This window comes from Haliotis rufescens, unplaced genomic scaffold (genome assembly GCF_023055435.1).
Source record: "Haliotis rufescens isolate VD_foot unplaced genomic scaffold, xgHalRufe1.0.p SCAF_4, whole genome shotgun sequence".
NCBI classification, from domain to species: domain Eukaryota; kingdom Metazoa; phylum Mollusca; class Gastropoda; order Lepetellida; family Haliotidae; genus Haliotis; species Haliotis rufescens.
In genome coordinates, this window is record NW_025964112.1 from 49979149 (window position 1) to 49999652 (window position 20504).

A 20504-nucleotide genomic window follows, 5' to 3' on the forward strand; every position below is an offset into this window, starting at 1 on the left:
CATAAAACATACTATCACTGGCCACTGACAAACATTAGCAGTATTAGAATAAGTTAGTGAGTGAGTGAGTACGGTTTTACGCCGCTTTCAGCAATATTCCAGCAATATCACGGCGGGGGACACCAGAAATGGGCTTCACACATTGTACCCATGTTGGGAATCGAACACGGGTCTTCGGCGTGACGAGCGAACGCTTTAACCACTAGGCGACCCGACCGCCCTCTTAGAATAAGAAACATAATTAAATACAGTATGACGTATAAGCATACAGAAAACTAAGAGAGCCCAAATTACTTCAGTTTCTGTACTGTACTTGGGTTTACCTCGATACACCTGGACATTATAAATTGGTGTATAGGTAGATATAACACTAATCTATAGATTAAGTCACATTTGAAGATACATCTGTGTGTTTAAAGTTGATTTTGACCGCCCGGGCCAAGTCGGACCCAACACAAGCCAAACACTTCTGATAGAGACTATGTTTAGAATGTAGAGGGGAAAAGGGCTTCACTTTAAGCCCCATGTCTTCTATAAATACTGCGATCTGTGACATTATAAATTGGTGTATAGGTAGATATAACACTAATCTATAGATTTAATCACATTTGAAGATACATCTGTGTGTTTAAAGTTGATTTTGACCGCCCGGGCCAAGTCGGAACCAACACAAGCCAAACACTTCTGATAGAGACTATGTTGAGAATGTAGAGGGAAAAGGGCTTCACTTTCGAGCCCCTTGTTGTCTATAAATACTGCAATCTGTGACATTATAAAGTGGTGTATAAGTAGATATAATACTAATCTATAGATTTAATCACATTTGAAGATATATCTGTGAGGTTTAAGTTGATTTTAACAGCCCGGGCCAGGTCGGACCGAACATTTCTGACTTGGATTTTTTAAAGAAAATACAGTAAAAATGCTTCACTTTAAGGGCGCAGATTTCTTTAAATGCGACACACCTGGACATTATAAATTGGTGTATAGGTAGATATAACACTAATATATAGATTTAATCACATTTGAAGATACATCTGTGTGTTTAAAGTTGATTTTGACCGCCCGGGCCAAGTCGGACCCAACACAAGCCAAACACTTCTGATAGAGACTATGTTGAGAATGTAGAGGGAAAAGGGCTTCACTTTCGAGCCCCTTGTTGTCTATAAAGACTGCAATCTGTGACATTATAAAGTGGTGTATAGGTAGATATAACACTAATCTATAGATTTAATCACATTTGAAGATACATCTGTCTATTTAAAGTTGATTTTGACCGCCCGGGCCAAGTCGGACCCAACACAAGCCAAACACTTCTGATAGAGACTATGTTGAGAATGTAGAGGGAAAAGGGCTTCACTTTCGAGCCCCTTGTTGTCTATAAATACTGCAATCTGTGACATTATAAAGTGGTGTATAGGTAGATATAATACTAATCTATAGATGTGAATCCATTTGATGATACATCTGTGAGGTTTAAGTTGATTTTAACAGCCCGGGCCAGGTCGGACCGAACATTTCTGACTTGGATTTTTTAAAGAAAATACAGTAAAAATGCTTCACTTTAAGGGCGCAGATTTCTTTAAATGCGATACACCTGGACATTATAAATTGGTGTATAGGTAGATATAACACTAATCTATAGATTTAATCACATTTGAAGTTACATCTGTGTGTTTAAAGTTGATTTTGACCGCCCGGGCCAAGTCGGATCCAACACAAGCCAAACACTTCTGATAGAGACTATGTTGAGAATGTAGAGGGAAAAGGGCTTCACTTTCGAGCCCCTTGTTGTCTATAAATACTGCAATCTGTGACATTATAAAGTGGTGTATAGGTAGATATAATACTAATCTATAGATGTGAATCCATTTGATGATACATCTGTGAGGTTTAAGTTGATTTTGACAGCCCGGGCCAGGTCGGACCGAACATTTCTGACTTGGATTTTTTAAAGAAAATACAGTAAAAATGCTTCACTATAAGGGCGCAGATTTCTTTAAATGCGATACACCTGGACATTATAAATTGGTGTATAGGTAGATATAACACTAATCTATAGATTAAGTCACATTTGATGATACATCTGTGTGTTTAAAGTTGATTTTGACCGCCCGGGCCAAGTCGGACCCAACACAAGCCAAACACTTCTGATAGAGACTATGTTGAGAATGTAGAGGGAAAAGGGCTTCACTTTAAGCCCCATGTCTTCTATAAATACTGCGATCTGTGACATTATAAATTGGTGTATAGGTAGATATAACACTAATCTATAGATTTAATCACATTTGAAGATACATCTGTCTATTTAAAGTTGATTTTGACCGCCCGGGCCAAGTCGGACCCAACACAAGCCAAACACTTCTGATAGAGACTATGTTGAGAATGTAGAGGGAAAAGGGCTTCACTTTCGAGCCCCTTGTTGTCTATAAATACTGCAATCTGTGACATTATAAAGTGGTGTATAAGTAGATAAAACTAATCTATAGATGTGAATCCATTTGATGATACATCTGTGAGGTTTAAGTTGATTTTAACAGCCCGGGCCAGGTCGGACCGAACATTTCTGACTTGGATTTTTTAAAGAAAATACAGTAAAAATGCTTCACTTTAAGGGCGCAGATTTCTTTAAATGCGATACACCTGGACATTATAAATTGGTGTATAGGTAGATATAACACTAATCTATAGATTAAGTCACATTTGAAGATACATCTGTGTGTTTAAAGTTGATTTTGACCGCCCGGGCCAAGTCGGACCCAACACAAGCCAAACACTTCTGATAGAGACTATGTTGAGAATGTAGAGGGAAAAGGGCTTCACTTTAAGCCCCATGTCTTCTATAAATACTGCGATCTGTGACATTATAAATTGGTGTATAGGTAGATATAACACTAATCTATAGATTTAATCACATTTGAAGATACATCTGTCTATTTAAAGTTGATTTTGACCGCCCGGGCCAAGTCGGACCCAACACAAGCCAAACACTTCTGATAGAGACTATGTTGAGAATGTAGAGGGAAAAGGGCTTCACTTTCGAGCCCCTTGTTGTCTATAAATACTGCAATCTGTGACATTATAAAGTGGTGTATAGGTAGATATAATACTAATCTATAGATGTGAATCCACTTGATGATACATCTGTGAGGTTTAAGTTGATTTTAACAGCCCGGGCCAGGTCGGACCGAACATTTCTGACTTGGATTTTTTAAAGAAAATACAGTAAAAATGCTTCACTTTAAGGGCGCAGATTTCTTTAAATGCGATACACCTGGACATTATAAATTGGTGTATAGGTAGATATAACACTAATCTATAGATTTAATCACATTTGAAGTTACATCTGTGTGTTTAAAGTTGATTTTGACCGCCCGGGCCAAGTCGGACCCAACACAAGCCAAACACTTCTGATAGAGACTATGTTGAGAATGTAGAGGGAAAAGGGCTTCACTTTGAGTTCTGTGTTTTCTTTAACTACTGAAATATGAGACAATAAAGTGGTAAATAATTAGATAAAATACTAGTGTTTAGATATAAATAATGTTAGGAACTTTAGAAGTGCTTGGACAGTTATTAACACGTGTCGTGTCAGTCTTTTGACATTCGAGAATATCCATTTCCAGAAAACATCCTGTGTTGGTTTAACACGAATTAGTAAAGGTTAATTACCTAAACACGTTAATTAATGAAAGAAGAGTAGTCAAAACAGTGTCGTTTCCTGCCCAGGACATCACACCCCTACACGCTAAGGTCGGTGAGAAGCATTCTAATCAAAGAATACACAGTCAAGACGCTGACTTTTCTACGAGACTCACGGTATGTAGTCATAATCATCAGTTAATTACATTGTTGAAGGTGCATTTTTATTCAAACTCAATTAAATGAGCAAAACTATACGTTTGTGGACATTTGAGATCTGCCTAGATATGCGCGTTTCGTTTTATTATTCTGCAATCCATTTTTAGTATTACCCGCTGGCCCGGCCCGGCCCGACTTTTCTTGGCCCGACTTTTAGGCAATCCCCTTAAGCGATCTACGTTGTGTTAACTTGTATATAATCCCTCCCATATGAATCAAATAAGTTCAGACTGATAAGCTTAATGTGTGTGAGGAACGCCTAACTTTGTGCGACTGAGACGTTTACCGCTTAGGTGAAACCCACGAGCACCGAAAGAAGCTGAAAAACCAAGAAACATAAATCAGGCAGAATATGGGTTCGAACCCACGGTCATAAGGTTCTGGAACGACTAAAGGACGCAACTCTTACGGCGCCTTAGATGATTGGTCCACCCGTACCCACCCATAAGGCCGTCATATTGCTGGAATATTGCTGAGTGCGGCGTTAAACAACAAACAAACAAACAAACAAACAAACAAACCAATCCATAAGGTGACTGTGCTTGTCGTAAGAGGCGACTAACGGGATCAGGTGGTCAGGCTCGCTGACTTGGTTGATGCAAGTCATTGATCCCAATTGCGTGGATCGATGCTCATGATATCAATCACTGGATTGCCTGGTCCAGACTTGATTATTTTCAGACCGCCGTCATATCGCTGGAATATTGCTGATTGCGGCGTTAACAACAAACCAACCATCCAACCAACCATAAGGTATTAACGTTCTAGGAGATCATTTACAGCTTGCTCGGGACTCCCATGAGTAAGACGAAAACATTATTGTTTCATTATGCTTGTATTCAACAGAGCACATTTGTAGCAGCGATTGAGAACGGCTTTGATATGACGATGATCAACCGCATCAACTTCAACCACATGGCCTACGCCGTTGTGGGACATTGCAGTCATAGAGACAGCTTCCTGATCCACCGAGGTGAGAACGCAAGACTTCAGCTTGAGACTATTATGACATTACAGGCACTGCTACAAGAACCCGAGGGGTAAAGGTTGGTTGGTTTGTTTGTTGTTTAACGCCGCACTCAGCAATATTCCAGCTATATGACGGCGGTCTGTAAATAATCGAGTCTGGACCAGACAATCCAGTGATTGACATCATGAACATCGATCCACGCAATTGGAATCGATGACAGGCATCAACCAAGTCAGCGAGCCTGACCACCCGATCCCGTTAGTCGCCTTTTACGACAAGCATAGTCGCCTTTTACGGCAAGCATGGGTTGCTGAAGACCTATTCTACCCCGGATCTTCACGGGTCGGGTAAAGGAGGGGTAGTGGAGGGAGATGGGTAGTGGAGGGAGATGGGTAGTGGGGGGAGATGGGTAGTGGAGATGGTGATGGGAAGTGGAGATGATGATGGGTAGTGGAGATGGTGATGGGTAGTGGAGGGAGATGGGTAGTGGAGATGGTGATGGGTAGTGGAGATGGTGATGGGAAGTGGAGATGATGATGGGTAGTGGAGATGATGATGGGTAGTGGAGGGAGATGGGTAGTGGAGATGGTGATGGGTAGTGGAGATGGTGATGGGAAGTGGAGATGATGATGGGTAGTGGAGATGGTGATGGGTAGTGGAGGGAGATGGGTAGTGGAGATGGTGATGGGTAGTGGAGATGGTGATGGGAAGTGGAGATGATGATGGGTAGTGGAGATGATGATGGGTATTGGAGGGAGATGGGTAGTGGAGATGGTGATGGGTAGTGGAGATGGTGATGGGTAGTGGAGATGGTGATGGGAAGTGGAGATGATGATGGGTAGTGGAGATGGTGATGGGTAGTGGAGGGAGATGGGTAGTGGAGATGGTGATGGGTAGTGGAGATGGTGATGGGAAGTGGAGATGATGATGGGTAGTGGAGATGATGATGGGTAGTGGAGGGAGATGGGTAGTGGAGATGGTGATGGGTAGTGGAGATGGTGATGGGTAGTGGAGATGGTGATGGGAAGTGGAGATGATGATGGGTAGTGGAGATGGTGATGGGTAGTGGAGGGAGATGGGTAGTGGAGATGGTGATGGGTAGTGGAGATGGTGATGGGAAGTGGAGATGATGATGGGTAGTGGAGATGATGATGGGTATTGGAGGGAGATGGGTAGTGGAGATGGTGATGGGTAGTGGAGATGGTGATGGGTAGTGGAGATGGTGATGGGAAGTGGAGATGATGATGGGTAGTGGAGATGGTGATGGGTAGTGGAGGGAGGTGGGTAGTGGGGGGAGGTGGGTAGTGGAGATGGTGATGGGAAGTGGAGATGGTGATGGGAAGTGGAGGGAGATGGGTAGTGGGGGGAGGTGGGTAGTGGAGGGAGATGGGTAGTGGAGATGGTGATGGGTAGTGGAGGGAGATGGGTAGTGGAGATGGTGATGGGTAGTGGAGATGGAGATGAGTAGTGGAGGGAGATGGGTATTGGAGGGAGATGGGTAGTGAAGATCGAGATGAGTAGTGGAGGGAGATGGGTAGTGGAGATGGTGATGGGTAGTGGAGATGGAGATGAGTAGTGGAGGGAGATGGGTATTGGAGGGAGATGGGTAGTGGAGATGGAGATGAGTAGTGGAGGGAGATGGGTAGTGGAGGGAGATGGGTAGTGGAGATGGTGATGGGTAGTGGAGATGGTGATGGGTAGTGGAGGGAGATAGTTAGTGGAGATGGTGATGGTTAGTGGAGATGGTGATGGGTAGTGGAGGGAGATGGGTAGTGGAGGGAAATGGGTAGTGGAGGGAGATGGGTAGTTGAGATGGAGATTGGTAGTGGAGAGGGAGATGGGGAGTGGAGATGGAGATGGGTAGTGGAGGGAGATGTGTAGTGGAGGGAGATGGAGATTGGTAGTGGAGATGGAGATGGGTAGTGGAGATGGAGATGGGTAGTGGAGGGAGATGGGTAGTGGAGGGAGATGGGTAGTGGAGATGGTGATGGTTAGTGGAGATGGTGATGGGTAGTGGAGGGAGATGGGTAGTGGAGGGAGATGGGTAGTGGAGGGAGATGGGTAGTTGAGATGGAGATGGATAGTGGAGATGGTGATGGGTAGTGGAGATGGAGATGGGTAGTGGAGATGGGGATGGGTAGTGGAGATGAAGATGGGTAGTGGAGGGAGATGGGTAGTGGAGGGAGATGGGTAGTGATGAGGGAGATGGGTAGTGGAGAGGGAGATGGTTAGTGCAGATGGAGATGGGTAGTTGAGATGGAGATGGGTAGTGGAGATAGATATGGGTAGTGGAGGGAGATGGGAAGTGGACATGGAGATGGGTAGTAGAGATGGAGATGGGTAGTGGAGGGAGATGGATAGTGGAGGGAGATGGGTAATGGAGATGGAGATGGGATGTGGAGATTGAGATGGGTAGTGGAGATGGAGATGGATAGTGGAGGGAGATGGGTAGTGGAGATGGTGATGGGTAGTGGAGATTGTGATGGGTAGTGGAGATGGAGATGGATAGTGGAGGGAGATGGGTAGTGGAGATGGAGATGGGTAGTGGAGATGGAGATGGGTAGTGGAGATGAGTAGTGATGATAGAGATGGGTAGTGGAGAGGGAGATGGGTAGTGAAGAGGGAGATGGGTAGTGGAGGGAGATGGGTAGTGGAGAGGGAGATGGGTAGTAGAGATGGAGATTGGTAGTGGAGATGGAGATGGGTAGTTGAGATGGAGATGGGTAGTGGAGATGGAGATGGGTAGTGGAGGGAGATGGGTAGTGGAGGGAGATGGTTAGTGGAGATGGAGATGGGTAGTGGAGATGGAGATGGGTAGTGGAGATGGAGATGGGTAGTGGAGGGAGATGGGTAGTAGAGATGGAGATTGGTAGTGGAGATGGAGATGGGTAGTGGAGAGGGAGATTGGTAGTGGAGGGAGATGGGTAGTAGAGATGGAGATTGGTAGTGGAGATGGAGATGGGTAGTGGAGATGGAGATGGGTAGTGGAGATGGAGATGGGTAGTGATGAGGGAGATGGGTAGTGGAGATGGAGATGGGTAGTGGAGGGAGATGGGTAGTGGAGATGGAGATGGGTAGTGGAGGGAGATGGGTAGTAGAGGGAGATGGTTGGTGGAGATGGAGATGGGTAGTAGAGGGAGATGGGTAGTGGAGGGAGATGGTTAGTGGAGATGGAGATGGGTAGTGGAGATGGAGATGGGTAGTGATGAGGGAGATGGGTAGTGGAGGGAGATGGGTAGTGGAGGGAGATGGTTAGTGGAGATGGAGATGGGTAGTGGAGGGAGATGGGTAGTAGAGATGGAGATGGGTAGTGATGAGGGAGATGGGTAGTGGAGGGAGATGGGTAGTGGAGGGAGATGGGTAGTGGAGGGAGATGGGTAGTGGAGGGAGATGGTTAGTGGAGATGGAGATGGGTAGTGGAGGGAGATGGGTAGTAGAGATGGAGATGGGTTGCGAAAGATGCTTAGAGGGAGTAATGGTTCTGATTGTAAGTGTTTATTATGAATATGGGGATAGACTTGTGACGGAAAAGTAAATGTAACAACATCATTCTATTATTTTCAGGGCATATGAACTTGAACGATCTCTCCAGCTTTGGTCTCCAAGGCAGCATAGCACCCAATGCCGAAGTTGTCCATGCTCGCTCTTAACTGAAGAAGATCACTACATCCCTTTATACAGAAACTCAGTAATGACCACTATGACAATACTGTAACAAGATACATATATGTGGTGTAGAACTGAATTGTAATGTAGTCATTTCTGACTGTCTGACTGAGAGAATTGTGTTTAACGCAATTTAAACAGGGTTTTTTTTCATGATGTGTCAGCTGTGGTGAAACCCATCAGACAACGGCAGTGTGTTCAGAAACAAAGGATCATAATCAAGGGGAATCGGGGGTTCCCTCTGATTATCGGATCCTGACACTCCCAAGGGACACGATTGCTGTGTCTTTGACAGCTTGGTTATAATCAAAGATAGTTTGGATGCATTTCTAGTCAATCCCTTAGATGCCTTACTGCGCTTTAGGATAATTTTCATATATACTTTTAAGAAGTTTGTCATCACATTAAGTAAAATGAAAGTATCAGGTATTCTTTTGAGTAGTTTATATCATATAATGTATTGCATCATAACCTATAATGTACATTTAAATCTTCTTATGCGTACCTTATTTACCACCGCCTGACATATTTTGAATTGATAATGGACTCTGACATGTCATTATGAAGCAGTGCACACAAAATAATTTTTATTTTAATATAAAAAGTCCAAGGCATATATTTCTCATCACTGTTGTGTTCTGAATGTATGAAAATAGGCAAATCGAAATATTTTGGACAGAAAAGCGCACCAGAAACCTATGATCATGGGTTTGAATCCAAGATCCGCCCCGATTGTTTCTTGTTTTGTCAGCACCATGACCATTCTTGTGGGTTTCACTAGTGTAGTAACATCAAAGACCCACATCACTCTGATAACACACCATGATGTAACTAAAATACTGTTCAAAGCCATGTGACACCAAACTGTCTCCCACACTATATTAGTACTCAAGTAATGAAAATACCTACCTGTGTCAGCCTAAATGGCTATCATTCAAATACTTCCAGTAGTTATCTAATGAGAAAATTATTTGTTCATGTCTGTTACGTTCATTTTACATCTGTTGAGACTGTTTCATCCAACTACAGTCAAGTCCCGTTAAGAAAGCAGCTTTCTTAGGCTTTGAGTGTACCAGTTTCAAACTGACAACTTCCATACCAGACTATGCTTTTAAAGTATTTTGAATAAGTCATACAGTCCATAACAGTTGTTTTGTGTTCAGCTTTAGAGGTTGCATGATTAGAAAGCATATTCCACTAACACTGTAACATAACCATATGAATATTTTATGTTTCACTTTTTTAATTGCGTGTTTGTATCGTTATCTATCGTGTAGTTGTCCGATTTTCGATCAAGAAATTAATTTCGCTTATCCGACATACTCGTTAATCCGTCATAATCATATGCAACCAACCATGTCAGATTAACAGGACTTGACTGTAGTAAACTCCAAGTTTGCCTTTATATCAATTTTCAAACATTTCTGCATACATATTTTTCAGAATGTAAATTGCATTCACAATCATTGAAACTGGTAACCATAATAATACTATTGTAGTCAAATAGTTTTTCCCGTTTTAAGGATCAGTTGCCCTAAATTTTGTCAAACATACTGAAAAGGAACACTCACTGTATTTTCTTGGAACAGAAATCATGTTGACAATGCTTTCTGTTACTAGGGGGCGGTCGGGTAGCCTAGTGGTTAAAGCGTTCGCTCGTCACGCCGAAGACCCAGGTTCGATTCCCGACATGGGTACAATGTGTGAAGCCCATTTCTGGTGTCCCCCGCCGTGATATTGCTGGAATATTGCTAAAAGCGGCGTAAAACCATACTCACTCACTCACTCACTTTCTGTTACTAGTTTTTTTTTAATAATTTGATGAAAAGCATAAAGCAGCCTTCTTATGAACCATTCCTTTGAAAGTAACATGTTCCTTCCAAACTCCCTTCATCATTTCTCCCTGTTTGGATCTGACAAATTGGTTTCAAAATCTGTAAAACAATATGTTAAAAAATAAAAAAGACTTGGATTTAGGAGACATCGGATTTATTTTTAGTTCTTCTCAATTCAGTCGATTTTAGAATATTTTTTTAACAACTTGAATACAAATATTCAAAATCTCATGCAAGACATGGGCAAAGACAAATGTTGCCGCAGGTGAAACGTACAGCGTCACATGATCTCCATACACCAGACACATGCTTGACAGATGCATGGAGAACACCCACTGCTTTCTGTATTATCAGAGATTGTTGATCCCCTCCCCACTTGGAAGTACAGACGGGATATCGAGATACTGTAAACATGAAGTGTCATAACCAGTCTTCATTATCCACCAAAACAGATTCCATTTGGCAAAATAGCTGTGAAAACTATATGAATGGACCACTGAAGATCAGTGATGACACCAGGTGTTCGCAAAAATGGTTAGCATGTCCTGCACTAAAAGTTGAACCCCCATGCAGACAATTTGCATAAAAAAATAAAAAAGACTTGGATTTAGGAGACATTGGATTTATTTTCAGCTCTTCTCAATTCAGTCGATTTTAGAATATTTTTTTAACAACTTGAATAGAAATACATGTATTTAAAACTTCACGTGAGACATGGTCAAAGGCAAATGTTGGCTCAGGTCAGCGATGACACCAGTTGTTCGCAAAAAAGGTAAGCATGTCTTGCCCTGTCGGTAGAACCACCATTCACAAAACTGGCCTAAAAAAGTAAGTATTTATTGTTGACGCCGCACAGCAGGACTCCTCCTGCCAAGCGACAGTGGCCTGTTGACAAACCAGACAATCAAGTGATCGATGGACCAGGAATCAAGATGGACAAGATGGATCATGAAATTAATGGGTCACTAAATTAATGAGAGTAGCCCTGCCTTTGAACTATAAAAGTTATCAGAAAACGATAACACCAAGACTGTAGACTTAGAATTCCATCAGGGGGTGATAGCAGTTAGTTTAAGTAATATCATCACAAACTTCAACTGCTTGACATGCGATCTAACATCCATGAAATCAAAAGCAGGAAATTACAAATTAGGCATATTCAAATGAGATAGGTCGGGTCACCGACGAAGACTGTACAGGTTCCAAGTGTTGATACAAGGGTTATCCTTTGAACATATACTCACTGCCAAAAGAAACTTGAACCACAGAAGTATATATGTTAAGAACAGATGTTTCCAATGTGTACCACTTAACGACAAAACTAACAATTAGTCAAATGTTACCACAGAGTGTCGTTATTCTTTTTACGATATGCTGCCAAGATTTCCAAACTTTACACGCTAACCTTGCACGAGACAAATAGTTCATCTTGAGTCATGGACCTATGACGTCACATGTGACTCTTCATGAGCGTCGATTCACACAACATACCAATATATTCATTTGTGTGTCGAACCAATCTAATAGCTCTTGAATTTGAGTAATTCTTCATACATTAACCAACATGTATGGTGTTCGTGTGTCTTTTGTCGGTGAGTATATATAATTATATGAGCAATGTTATGTATCCACCACGACTGCTGTCAGTACTGGACATGTTAACTACGTGAGTGCGCAATGTCTTGCTTGTAATTATAAGATTGTTTGGCAGGGTTACCAAGAACAAAGACACCATTATAGACAATTGGCAACTTTTGACTTGATCGACATGTGTAAATAAACTGACCACTTTCAATGTGGAACTTGGTAATAAGCACTGTCTACAGAGGTTATTGGGGGCTGTGTTATGTATGTCCAGCTTGTGCAGTGAATCTGACCTGACAATAAACTCCAATATGTCCAGATGCAAAGACACTCGCATTTTTCACATAACTCCACGTTCACATTAATTTCATGATTGATAGTACACATGAATAGCATCCTCGTCACTACGGTATCCTGCCTATAGGTGCTGTATGATTCAGATATATTATCCCAATACACATCAGCTAATAGAGACAGACTCCAACAATACAGAACACACAAATTCACGATTACAGTAAAACCATGTTAATCTGTTTGCAGTGAAATCATTTGGAATCTGGGTTTGCGTTTTGCAAGTTCTGGATTAATTGTACATGGAATAATTGACAAGTTACACTAAAATTGGCAAAAGGGATAAAATACAGGTAAATCTGTAAAAAGAGGTGACAAGTAGTCAAATACATCAAATTGCGAGTAATACTGATACAGTAATAATATTTTCTCTCGGCAGACACAAACATCTGGTTAGAAATGAGACTGAGAGATAAAAACCCAATCAAACCTTTCTGCAAAGACCAAATATTTCAGGAGTTTGAAACAATCCTCACAGTCCTGTAACCTCACTGAGAAGGTTTCTGGGTTTGAAGGCCATGACACTTTGTAGATCTTCCATTCTGCTTCAACACCAGGATCTGAGAACATCTGAGGCCAGGATCTGAGGCCAGGGCCCTGTTCCACAAAGCGATCTTAGCGCTAAGGCAATCGTAACTCCCTTGTTTCAACATAGACAAATGATAGTCGTGGCGCTAAGATCACTTAGTGGAACAGGGCCCTGGCCCCGCTCCACTAAGTCAACTTAGCACTAAGATGATTGTTGCTTACTTAAACACTGATTTACGACAGTTCAAGAGTTCTGACATTGCTTTGTGGATGTGGCCCCGGCGACATTCCACTAAGTCACTGCAGGACTATGCCTACTGAAGGCCTGTCTCTGTTAACGTAGGGGACTTACAATAATCATGGCACTAAGATCACTGAGTGGAGCAGGACACTGGATCCCTCATAAAACTGTTGTAGGGTTGTACAGGCAATAATCTTAGTACTATGAAATACTGCATTACCATGCTGACAAACTTTCCAAAAGAAGTCTCTCTCAATATTTGTACCTTCTTCAAAGACCTACCACACACAGACATCAAAAGATAGAAAATTTCTAAAGACAAATATTGAGAGTGATTAAAAAGCATAGAAAATATTCAGCTCTTTGCCAGAGTTGTAAAATGAATTGTTCGGTTATAATACATTGTTGCCAAATTATTAAAAAGAATTTTTTACCAATTGAGATGTTTTATAATTATTTGGAGTGCTAGTTTAAGAAACATTCTGTGAAAGCTTCACGATCATGTAAGGCTATTTGACAAACCGCCTATGTCTTCACCCTTCAACCTTCAACCTTCTCCTCGAAAAAATAAACTTAAGTGGGTTTCGAACGTGAGAATTCCTAACAGGTCAAACAGACATATGGGGGTGTCGCTCTGATGACGTCAACATGCCCCAGTCTTCTGGCAACAATGATTACGCTTAGCCCTAAGGTAATACTCACTATCTAAAGTTGATAGATGTGTGCAAACAAACATATGTAAATACATGTATATGTAAAATTGAAGATTTATCCTCAAAGATTGTAAAACAAATTTAATCAATTCAAAAATGTTTCTTTGAAAAGTAGTTCCCAACTCAATAATACTGTTGATATCAAATAGTCAAATATGAAGTTACATTGAATCTGAGTATAAATAGCCATGCTATGGAGAGACTTTGTTTCTCACTGAGAAAGTCTATGCATGCTTGAGACTAGGTCATTGAAATAAGGAATCTGACATCCCTTCTGAATGATTAGAGACCCATCTAAAGATTTACAAATTAAAACCATGGAATCATTTAATACCAATTCTTCACAAAATACAAATGGGCAAGCAGGGTGACACCACATTTCTTTCTAAGAATGTGAAATAAAAATTATTTAAATCTATAATCCCCTTAATTTTTACAATAAAAACAAGAACATCGTCTTGGGGGCATTCTATTAATACCAGTCCGACACAACACAGTGGATTAGTGTCTGACACGATGCCAAACCATACCCTTTGTAATGCTTGAGACACAAGTCCATTATTTGAAATAAACAATTAACAAAAAACGATTTGTTTACTGCATTAGATAAAACATAAAAATGAAAACAAATACAGAAATTAGGATTCAGAATATGTTCACACAGCTGATGACAGGCAATGATGTCACATGAGTTGATTGTAAGTACAAATGATGTCTGATGGAGATAATAGCCTCATCAGAACAATGTGAATTCCCTGTTTGTCAGCGCCATTGTATTGACAAATCTGAAAAACAGAACAAAAAAGCATGCAAGTATGTGTTTTGAAATTATCAAATATTTTATTATTTAATTTTAGGTAAGATTTAGGATGAGGGTAGGTGTGGTGTGAAGAGAGGTGTCAGGTATAGTTCGGAGTGAGTGAGTTTGGTTTTACGCCGCTTTTAGCAATATTCCAGCAATATTCCAGCAATATCACGGGCGAGGAACACCAGAAATGGGCTTCACACATTGTACCCATGTCGGAAATGGAACCCGGGTCTTCGGTGTGACGAGCGAACGCTTCAACCACTAGGCTACCCGACCGCCCCGGTATAGTTTGGAAAAGGAGACAAGTAGGATAATGTGGATTGAAACAGGGACAGGATCGAAGGTTGGGTGAGTGAGTGAGTCGGGATTAATGCCGCTTTTAACAGTATTCCAGTTATATCACGGCGTGTCAGCTTAATGTGGGAGGAAAGACCGAAGTGATGCAGGTCTCAGACATTTACCACTTCGGGGAAACCCACAAGCACGGGTATGGTGCTGACAAACCTAGAAACATAACCGGAGCGAACCTGGATTCGAACCCACAATCATAGGTTTCTGACGTGCACAGCAAATCGTGGCGCCTTAGACGACTGGGCCACCCGTGCCCCCTCAAAGGTTGAGTTACAGGTTTCAATGGGAAAAGTTTAGGGATTGGGCAGAGCTTGAGATAAGCAGTGTATTTGCGTAAAATAAGCATAAAATATACTGAAATACGCAGAAAAGTCGAATCCTAGCGTATCAAATACACAACAAAAACTATAAATACGCTTTTAAATCATTTTTGGTTGTAATCATGGTTGTAATATATGTAGTAGTTACATTTAAATTAAATGTAACTAATACATATATTACAACCATTAGATAAAACAGTTACATTTTGAAAAGCTCGAATACCGATAGAGTCCAATTGAAAAGCACATCGTGCCACGTCAATATATCTTGAACAGTCGCCGATTTAAAAAATAGTGCCTTTCTTACAGTGCTTAGTTTTGCAAACAAAAATAGCTTCCCGGACAGGGAGCCGCAAGCAGATGCAGATGGGTATAGAACTATTCCTTCAGTTCTAAATAATTTACAGGAATTGTTACGAAACAGGTTAAAATACTCAAATGTCAAGGAACAGGTGGGTAAAGAAAATTGAAACCCTCTAAAATTGTGGATACCCAATCAAAATCAAACCCCTGTGTAAAATACCCAAATAACCAAAAGCTTATCAAGAGCTCTGGTAGGGTATAAACATTCTTGACACTCTGGCCCATTTTGGGATTCATCAACCTAAAATGACACAAATGTGGAAAAAATATGAAGTTTACGGGGGTAAATACGAAGGGAGGTAACTCTTGTCATTGCCATTCAAAGGAACACTCCAAGCAGCATGGTTCATTCATATTGTATTGTATTGTATTGTATTGTATTGTATTGTATTGTATTGTACGTAATAAGAGCCCAGGGCGCTCTCAAATTAGAAATAGGGGGCTTTTACTAGCATATTATTTTGCTGAAAAAAATGTTGAAAGATGAATTTTGTGGTTTATGCTGACAGCCTGAAATGTTTATATATGACAGATATATTTTTCCAGAATTTAATTGCCCATAATTAAGGGTGCATATAACACTTGAGTGTGTATTATACACGAATAAATAAGTCTTGTGTACATTGATCAGTCGGAAGGGGTGCTAATTCGGATTGTTCACAAGCCAATATATTAGCAAATATCGCCGTGGGTGCTTATTAGAGCGGGGCGCTTATTACGTCGAATACTGTACTTTAATATGTTTTAGTAATTTTATTATTATTTGGACAAACTCATATGAAAATATCTGTAACCTATGTCATAATAAATAGGCCTCAAGTGTAAATCTTGTCTTCTTGTCGACCAAATAGCCCCAGAGATGTACAAGTGAGTGAGTGAGTGAGTATGGTTTTACACCGCTTTTAGCAATATTCCAGCAATATCACGGCGGGGGACACCAGAAATGAGCTTCACCAGAGATGTACAAAGAGGAGAGGGTCTAGGGCTGGGACGGGTAACTTGGGTACCAGGGTCAGGTGGGTCCTGAGTAGGATCCGGGTACCCACAGTACTCCCTGGACCCATGATTAGTCACGTGATTAGTCACGTGATACATAGTTTAATGACAAAAATTCACTATAGCTCAGTGGTTACACTACAAGTCACTAATGTTTGCATTTCTTTCTGATGATGTAAACATTCCTTTTGACTTGTATATGTTTGTGTAAAGATAAAGCTTCAGTCAACTTCAGTGTATGTATGATGTAATCGTTAGATACATGTATCTAAATAGTTTTTGCCAGGGACAATTCCCAATCAGACATGTTGTTCCCAAGTCTTGAGACCCACAGTGGGTACCTGGGTAGGGTCGGGTAATAGGGGGTCGCGTACCCGGGTAGTAAATTTGAACTCGTCCCGGCTCTAAAAGGGTCGTACTAAAAACATGTATGTCATATCTGGTCTACAGTTTCAGATTTAAGACAAGGAACACATGCAATTTCCCTCTTATCAAGCTGTTACCATAGAAACAGTATATATACGGAAGTACAAACATACTGATACAAGTTGAAGTAGGTCTCTTCACAGAAGATCGGGTACAAAAGTTACAGTAATTTAATTTGTCGATCTAAAGAAGAGTGAGTGAGTGAGTTGGGTTTAATGCCGCTTTTAACAGTATTCCAGTTATATCGCGGCGTGTCAGCTTAATGTGGGAGGAAAGCCCGAAGTGATGCAGGTCTCAGAAGTTTACCACTTTGGTGAAACCCACGAGCACGGGTATGGTGCTGACAAACCTAGAAACATAATTGGGGCAAACCGGGATTCGAACCGACAATCATAGGTTTCTGGCGTGCCCAAGGGACACAACTCTGCACAACGAATCGCAGCGCCTTAGACGACTGGGCCACCCCTGATCTAAAGAAGAACTACTGACAGGAAACATATCAATCACAAATTTCTGTGATAAATGAATTATAAGACTTTCTTCCCCACCTGCCCATCTTTCATCATGTTGCTGTATGCAATCACTTCTTTCTTTACTTGACGAAATCCATGATACATTAACCCTACCAAGCATTCACACTTCATGTGATCCTCATCCATTGACAGTAAAAATCCAGATGTCCTCAACAGTTTCTTTTAAATATTTTAAAGAACAAAATATCTCACTTTTTTTTTTAACTGGGATGAAATTCAAATAATTACTTTATCATGACCTTAGAATAGTCTATTTTTCTGCCCTTTCTTTGTTTTAAAAACAAATATCTTTAAAAACAAACTGCCTCCGACCATACAATAATTTGGATTAAAATATAACAATTAATTTATTGTGGCCTTAGGTGAGTATTTTTTCTTCCCATCAAGACTGTTAACTAATTATAATAAAACACACTCTTCCTTTCATTCCATTTCCCTAAACAACAGTACCAAAGAAAACACTTTCAGAAAAATATGATTTCAAAATTTGTTTCTTTGGTTAGATACAAAAATTGGCAAATACATGTATATAAAAAAGAAAGGCATTTGTGGGGTAGAATGAGCGTGAGATCTATGAGCTTGAGGAGGTCAATCTATTATTATAATATATTAATGTTTGTGGTATTTTGGCCTCATGGGGATGCTTGTGAAACTGAATGTTATCAATTTGGGGAGGCAACATTTTCTGTTTCTGTTGAGATTCAGTAGACGCTCATAGCATTGTGTTTGGACAGTGATAAGTTGTCAGGTGAGGTGAGGTGAAATTGGGCTTAACGTTGCGTCCAAGATTATTGCACTTATATAGCGACGTGCATGCACATGTATGTGTGTGTGTGGCTGCTTGTACTAGTCCGGACTGATGCCAGTGTATAGTGCTAGCTCACTGAGATACCATGCCGCAGTTTAACATGAATACCCCACTCAGACACAGTATACTGACTCCAAGCCAACCAGTCCTTGTTTTAGCCCCTTAATGCTGAGCGCCAGACAGGGTAACAACAAGTACCACCTTTTAACGTCTTTTGGCATGACGCGGCCGGGGATCGAATTCCGGACCTTCCGCTCTCCGGGCGGACGCTCTACCACAAGACCACGGAGGCGGTCTGATAAGTTGTCAGGAATATAGTACTATTTTATGTAAGCAGTTTTGAGGAAGTTACTATATTAAGATGCTCGTGTGATATGTAAACTTTCGGAATACTGTGGACTGATGTTGAATATTCTGTAATGTTCTAGTGACGCTAGACTGGTGAGGGCACTGTGCAGAAATTTCGGCCAGTAGCTAGTTAGACTGTATAAAAAGGGACAAGAGCATGCCTCTCGAATCTCTCACACTTTTCGCCTCTCACAGATTTCATTACATCAACACCAGCTTTGGTGTGAAGATCACCCATAAACCCGTATTCCCTGTCAAGGCCATTCTCGGAAGCTTGACCACTATTATCACTGACTTTTGCTATTACCACCGACTTTTGTATTTCATTCTGACGACTGCCATCATATCATGTACTGTCATTGAATATTGTACAACCACTCTATTGTGTACCGCCATTGTAATTGCTGTGCAGTAATTTGTATTAATTTGTTAACCTAGTTAATTTTGTAATACATTTGTTGATTGTATACTACTTAAATTGTTTACTGGTTTCACACTAAATTCTTTTACGTACAGATTGTGTTAACATATTATTTCAATTCGGGAATCGACACATAACAATTAATAATAATCATAATAGACATGTAAGTAACATAAAAACATTTTCATAAGTTCAAGTAGTTTCATGTACCTGGTCATTTCACTGTTGACATGTGCATGACGAGGAGTGTAGGTCCAGGGCTCCCGGGCTGTGAGAGGTCTGGGGAGAACATACCAGCCTGTCTGGATAGACGTGCTCACTGGGAAGCGGTAGATATCATGAGGACCTGAAACATACATCAGTCATTCATAATTAATGCTGTCAATTTCAACATTTCTAATTAAGGAACTGGACAATGAGGTTTACTGCTTTTAAGTAACTTACTCAACATAAGAAATGGAATTTTACCTTGTGGCAATATAATTTCATTTTATAATACATACTGGTTTTTATTTTCTAAAATTGTACTTGTAGATTGCCATTGTATTATCAGTTTTAGTGGGGAGTTTAAAATCTGACATGCCCCCCAAAATATTTTAATTTTTTACATAGTAATGATTCAGTGAAATAGCAAATGACGTTGTTTTCCCATTTGGTTATTTCTATTAGACCCTGGTTTAGGGGGTTAAAACGGCACATGCATTTTTCATTTATTTTTTAAAAAAGGAGTAAAATAATTTATATAAAAGTTTCATACCTTTGGGGTTTCGGATGTGCTTAGTCCTCATCCTTGTGAATTCAACATACGACCCCTGTGGCCCCGGAGCATAGCTGGATACTTGGTTAATGGGGACGATGGAACGAAGGCCTGGGTTTTTCTCAGTGAGAGGAGGCAGCGCCTTGAATCCCAGCTGTGTTTTTGACCTCCGTGGATCAAGTTTTGATTGCACGGAACTCTCTCTTATAGTGCTTTGATAACCAAGTTGTGTCAATCCAAAAAACGCCATGATCTGCGACTTGCAATATACCTACTCCTACAGCAGACGATAATACTCGGTCGGGTCTATGGGCTTTCTTATTTCGACGTTCATTCAACTGACGCAGTTGCCAAGGCGGCCGCCATTTGTTTACATTGGTAATCAAGAAATCGTGCTTTCCCCACAGCATATTCAATACTTCTTCGTACACGTGCAACACAGGAAAAGGTTTTATGTAGCAAGACAAATTATCGTGACAAATAAGACATTAGTCCGGACTATAATAATACTTCACAATTAAGTATCAATGTGAATTGGTTTACCATAGCCACTGGTTAATTATTTGAAATCGTAGATAACACCCGCGCAGGAACGGTTTTCGTCCAATCATTCTCTAACTTAGC

General features: G+C 40.8%; 2 protein-coding genes across 2 annotated transcripts in view; one reads left to right on the forward strand and one right to left on the reverse strand.

Annotated features, from left to right (window-relative positions):
* The window catches only part of LOC124151383, a 27560-nt gene extending 16472 nt beyond the window's left edge, over positions 1 to 11088 (forward strand). The window contains exons 4-5 of the mRNA XM_046523807.2: positions 4708 to 4834; positions 8396 to 11088. Coding sequence (XP_046379763.1) covers positions 4708 to 4834; positions 8396 to 8481 — 213 coding nt within the window. The 3' untranslated portion in view covers positions 8482 to 11088. The remainder of the gene's footprint in view (positions 1 to 4707; positions 4835 to 8395) is intronic.
* On the reverse strand, positions 10939 to 20261 carry LOC124151392 (testis-expressed protein 49-like). The gene is made up of 3 exons (XM_046523818.2): positions 19881 to 20261; positions 19334 to 19469; positions 10939 to 14534 (listed from the first exon to the last, which is right to left on the reverse strand). The coding sequence occupies exons 1-3, from the start codon at positions 20128 to 20130 to the stop codon at positions 14486 to 14488; spliced, it is 435 nt and encodes a 144-aa protein (XP_046379774.2). The 5' UTR covers positions 20131 to 20261; the 3' UTR covers positions 10939 to 14485.
* Positions 20262 to 20504: the final 243 nt, after the last annotated feature.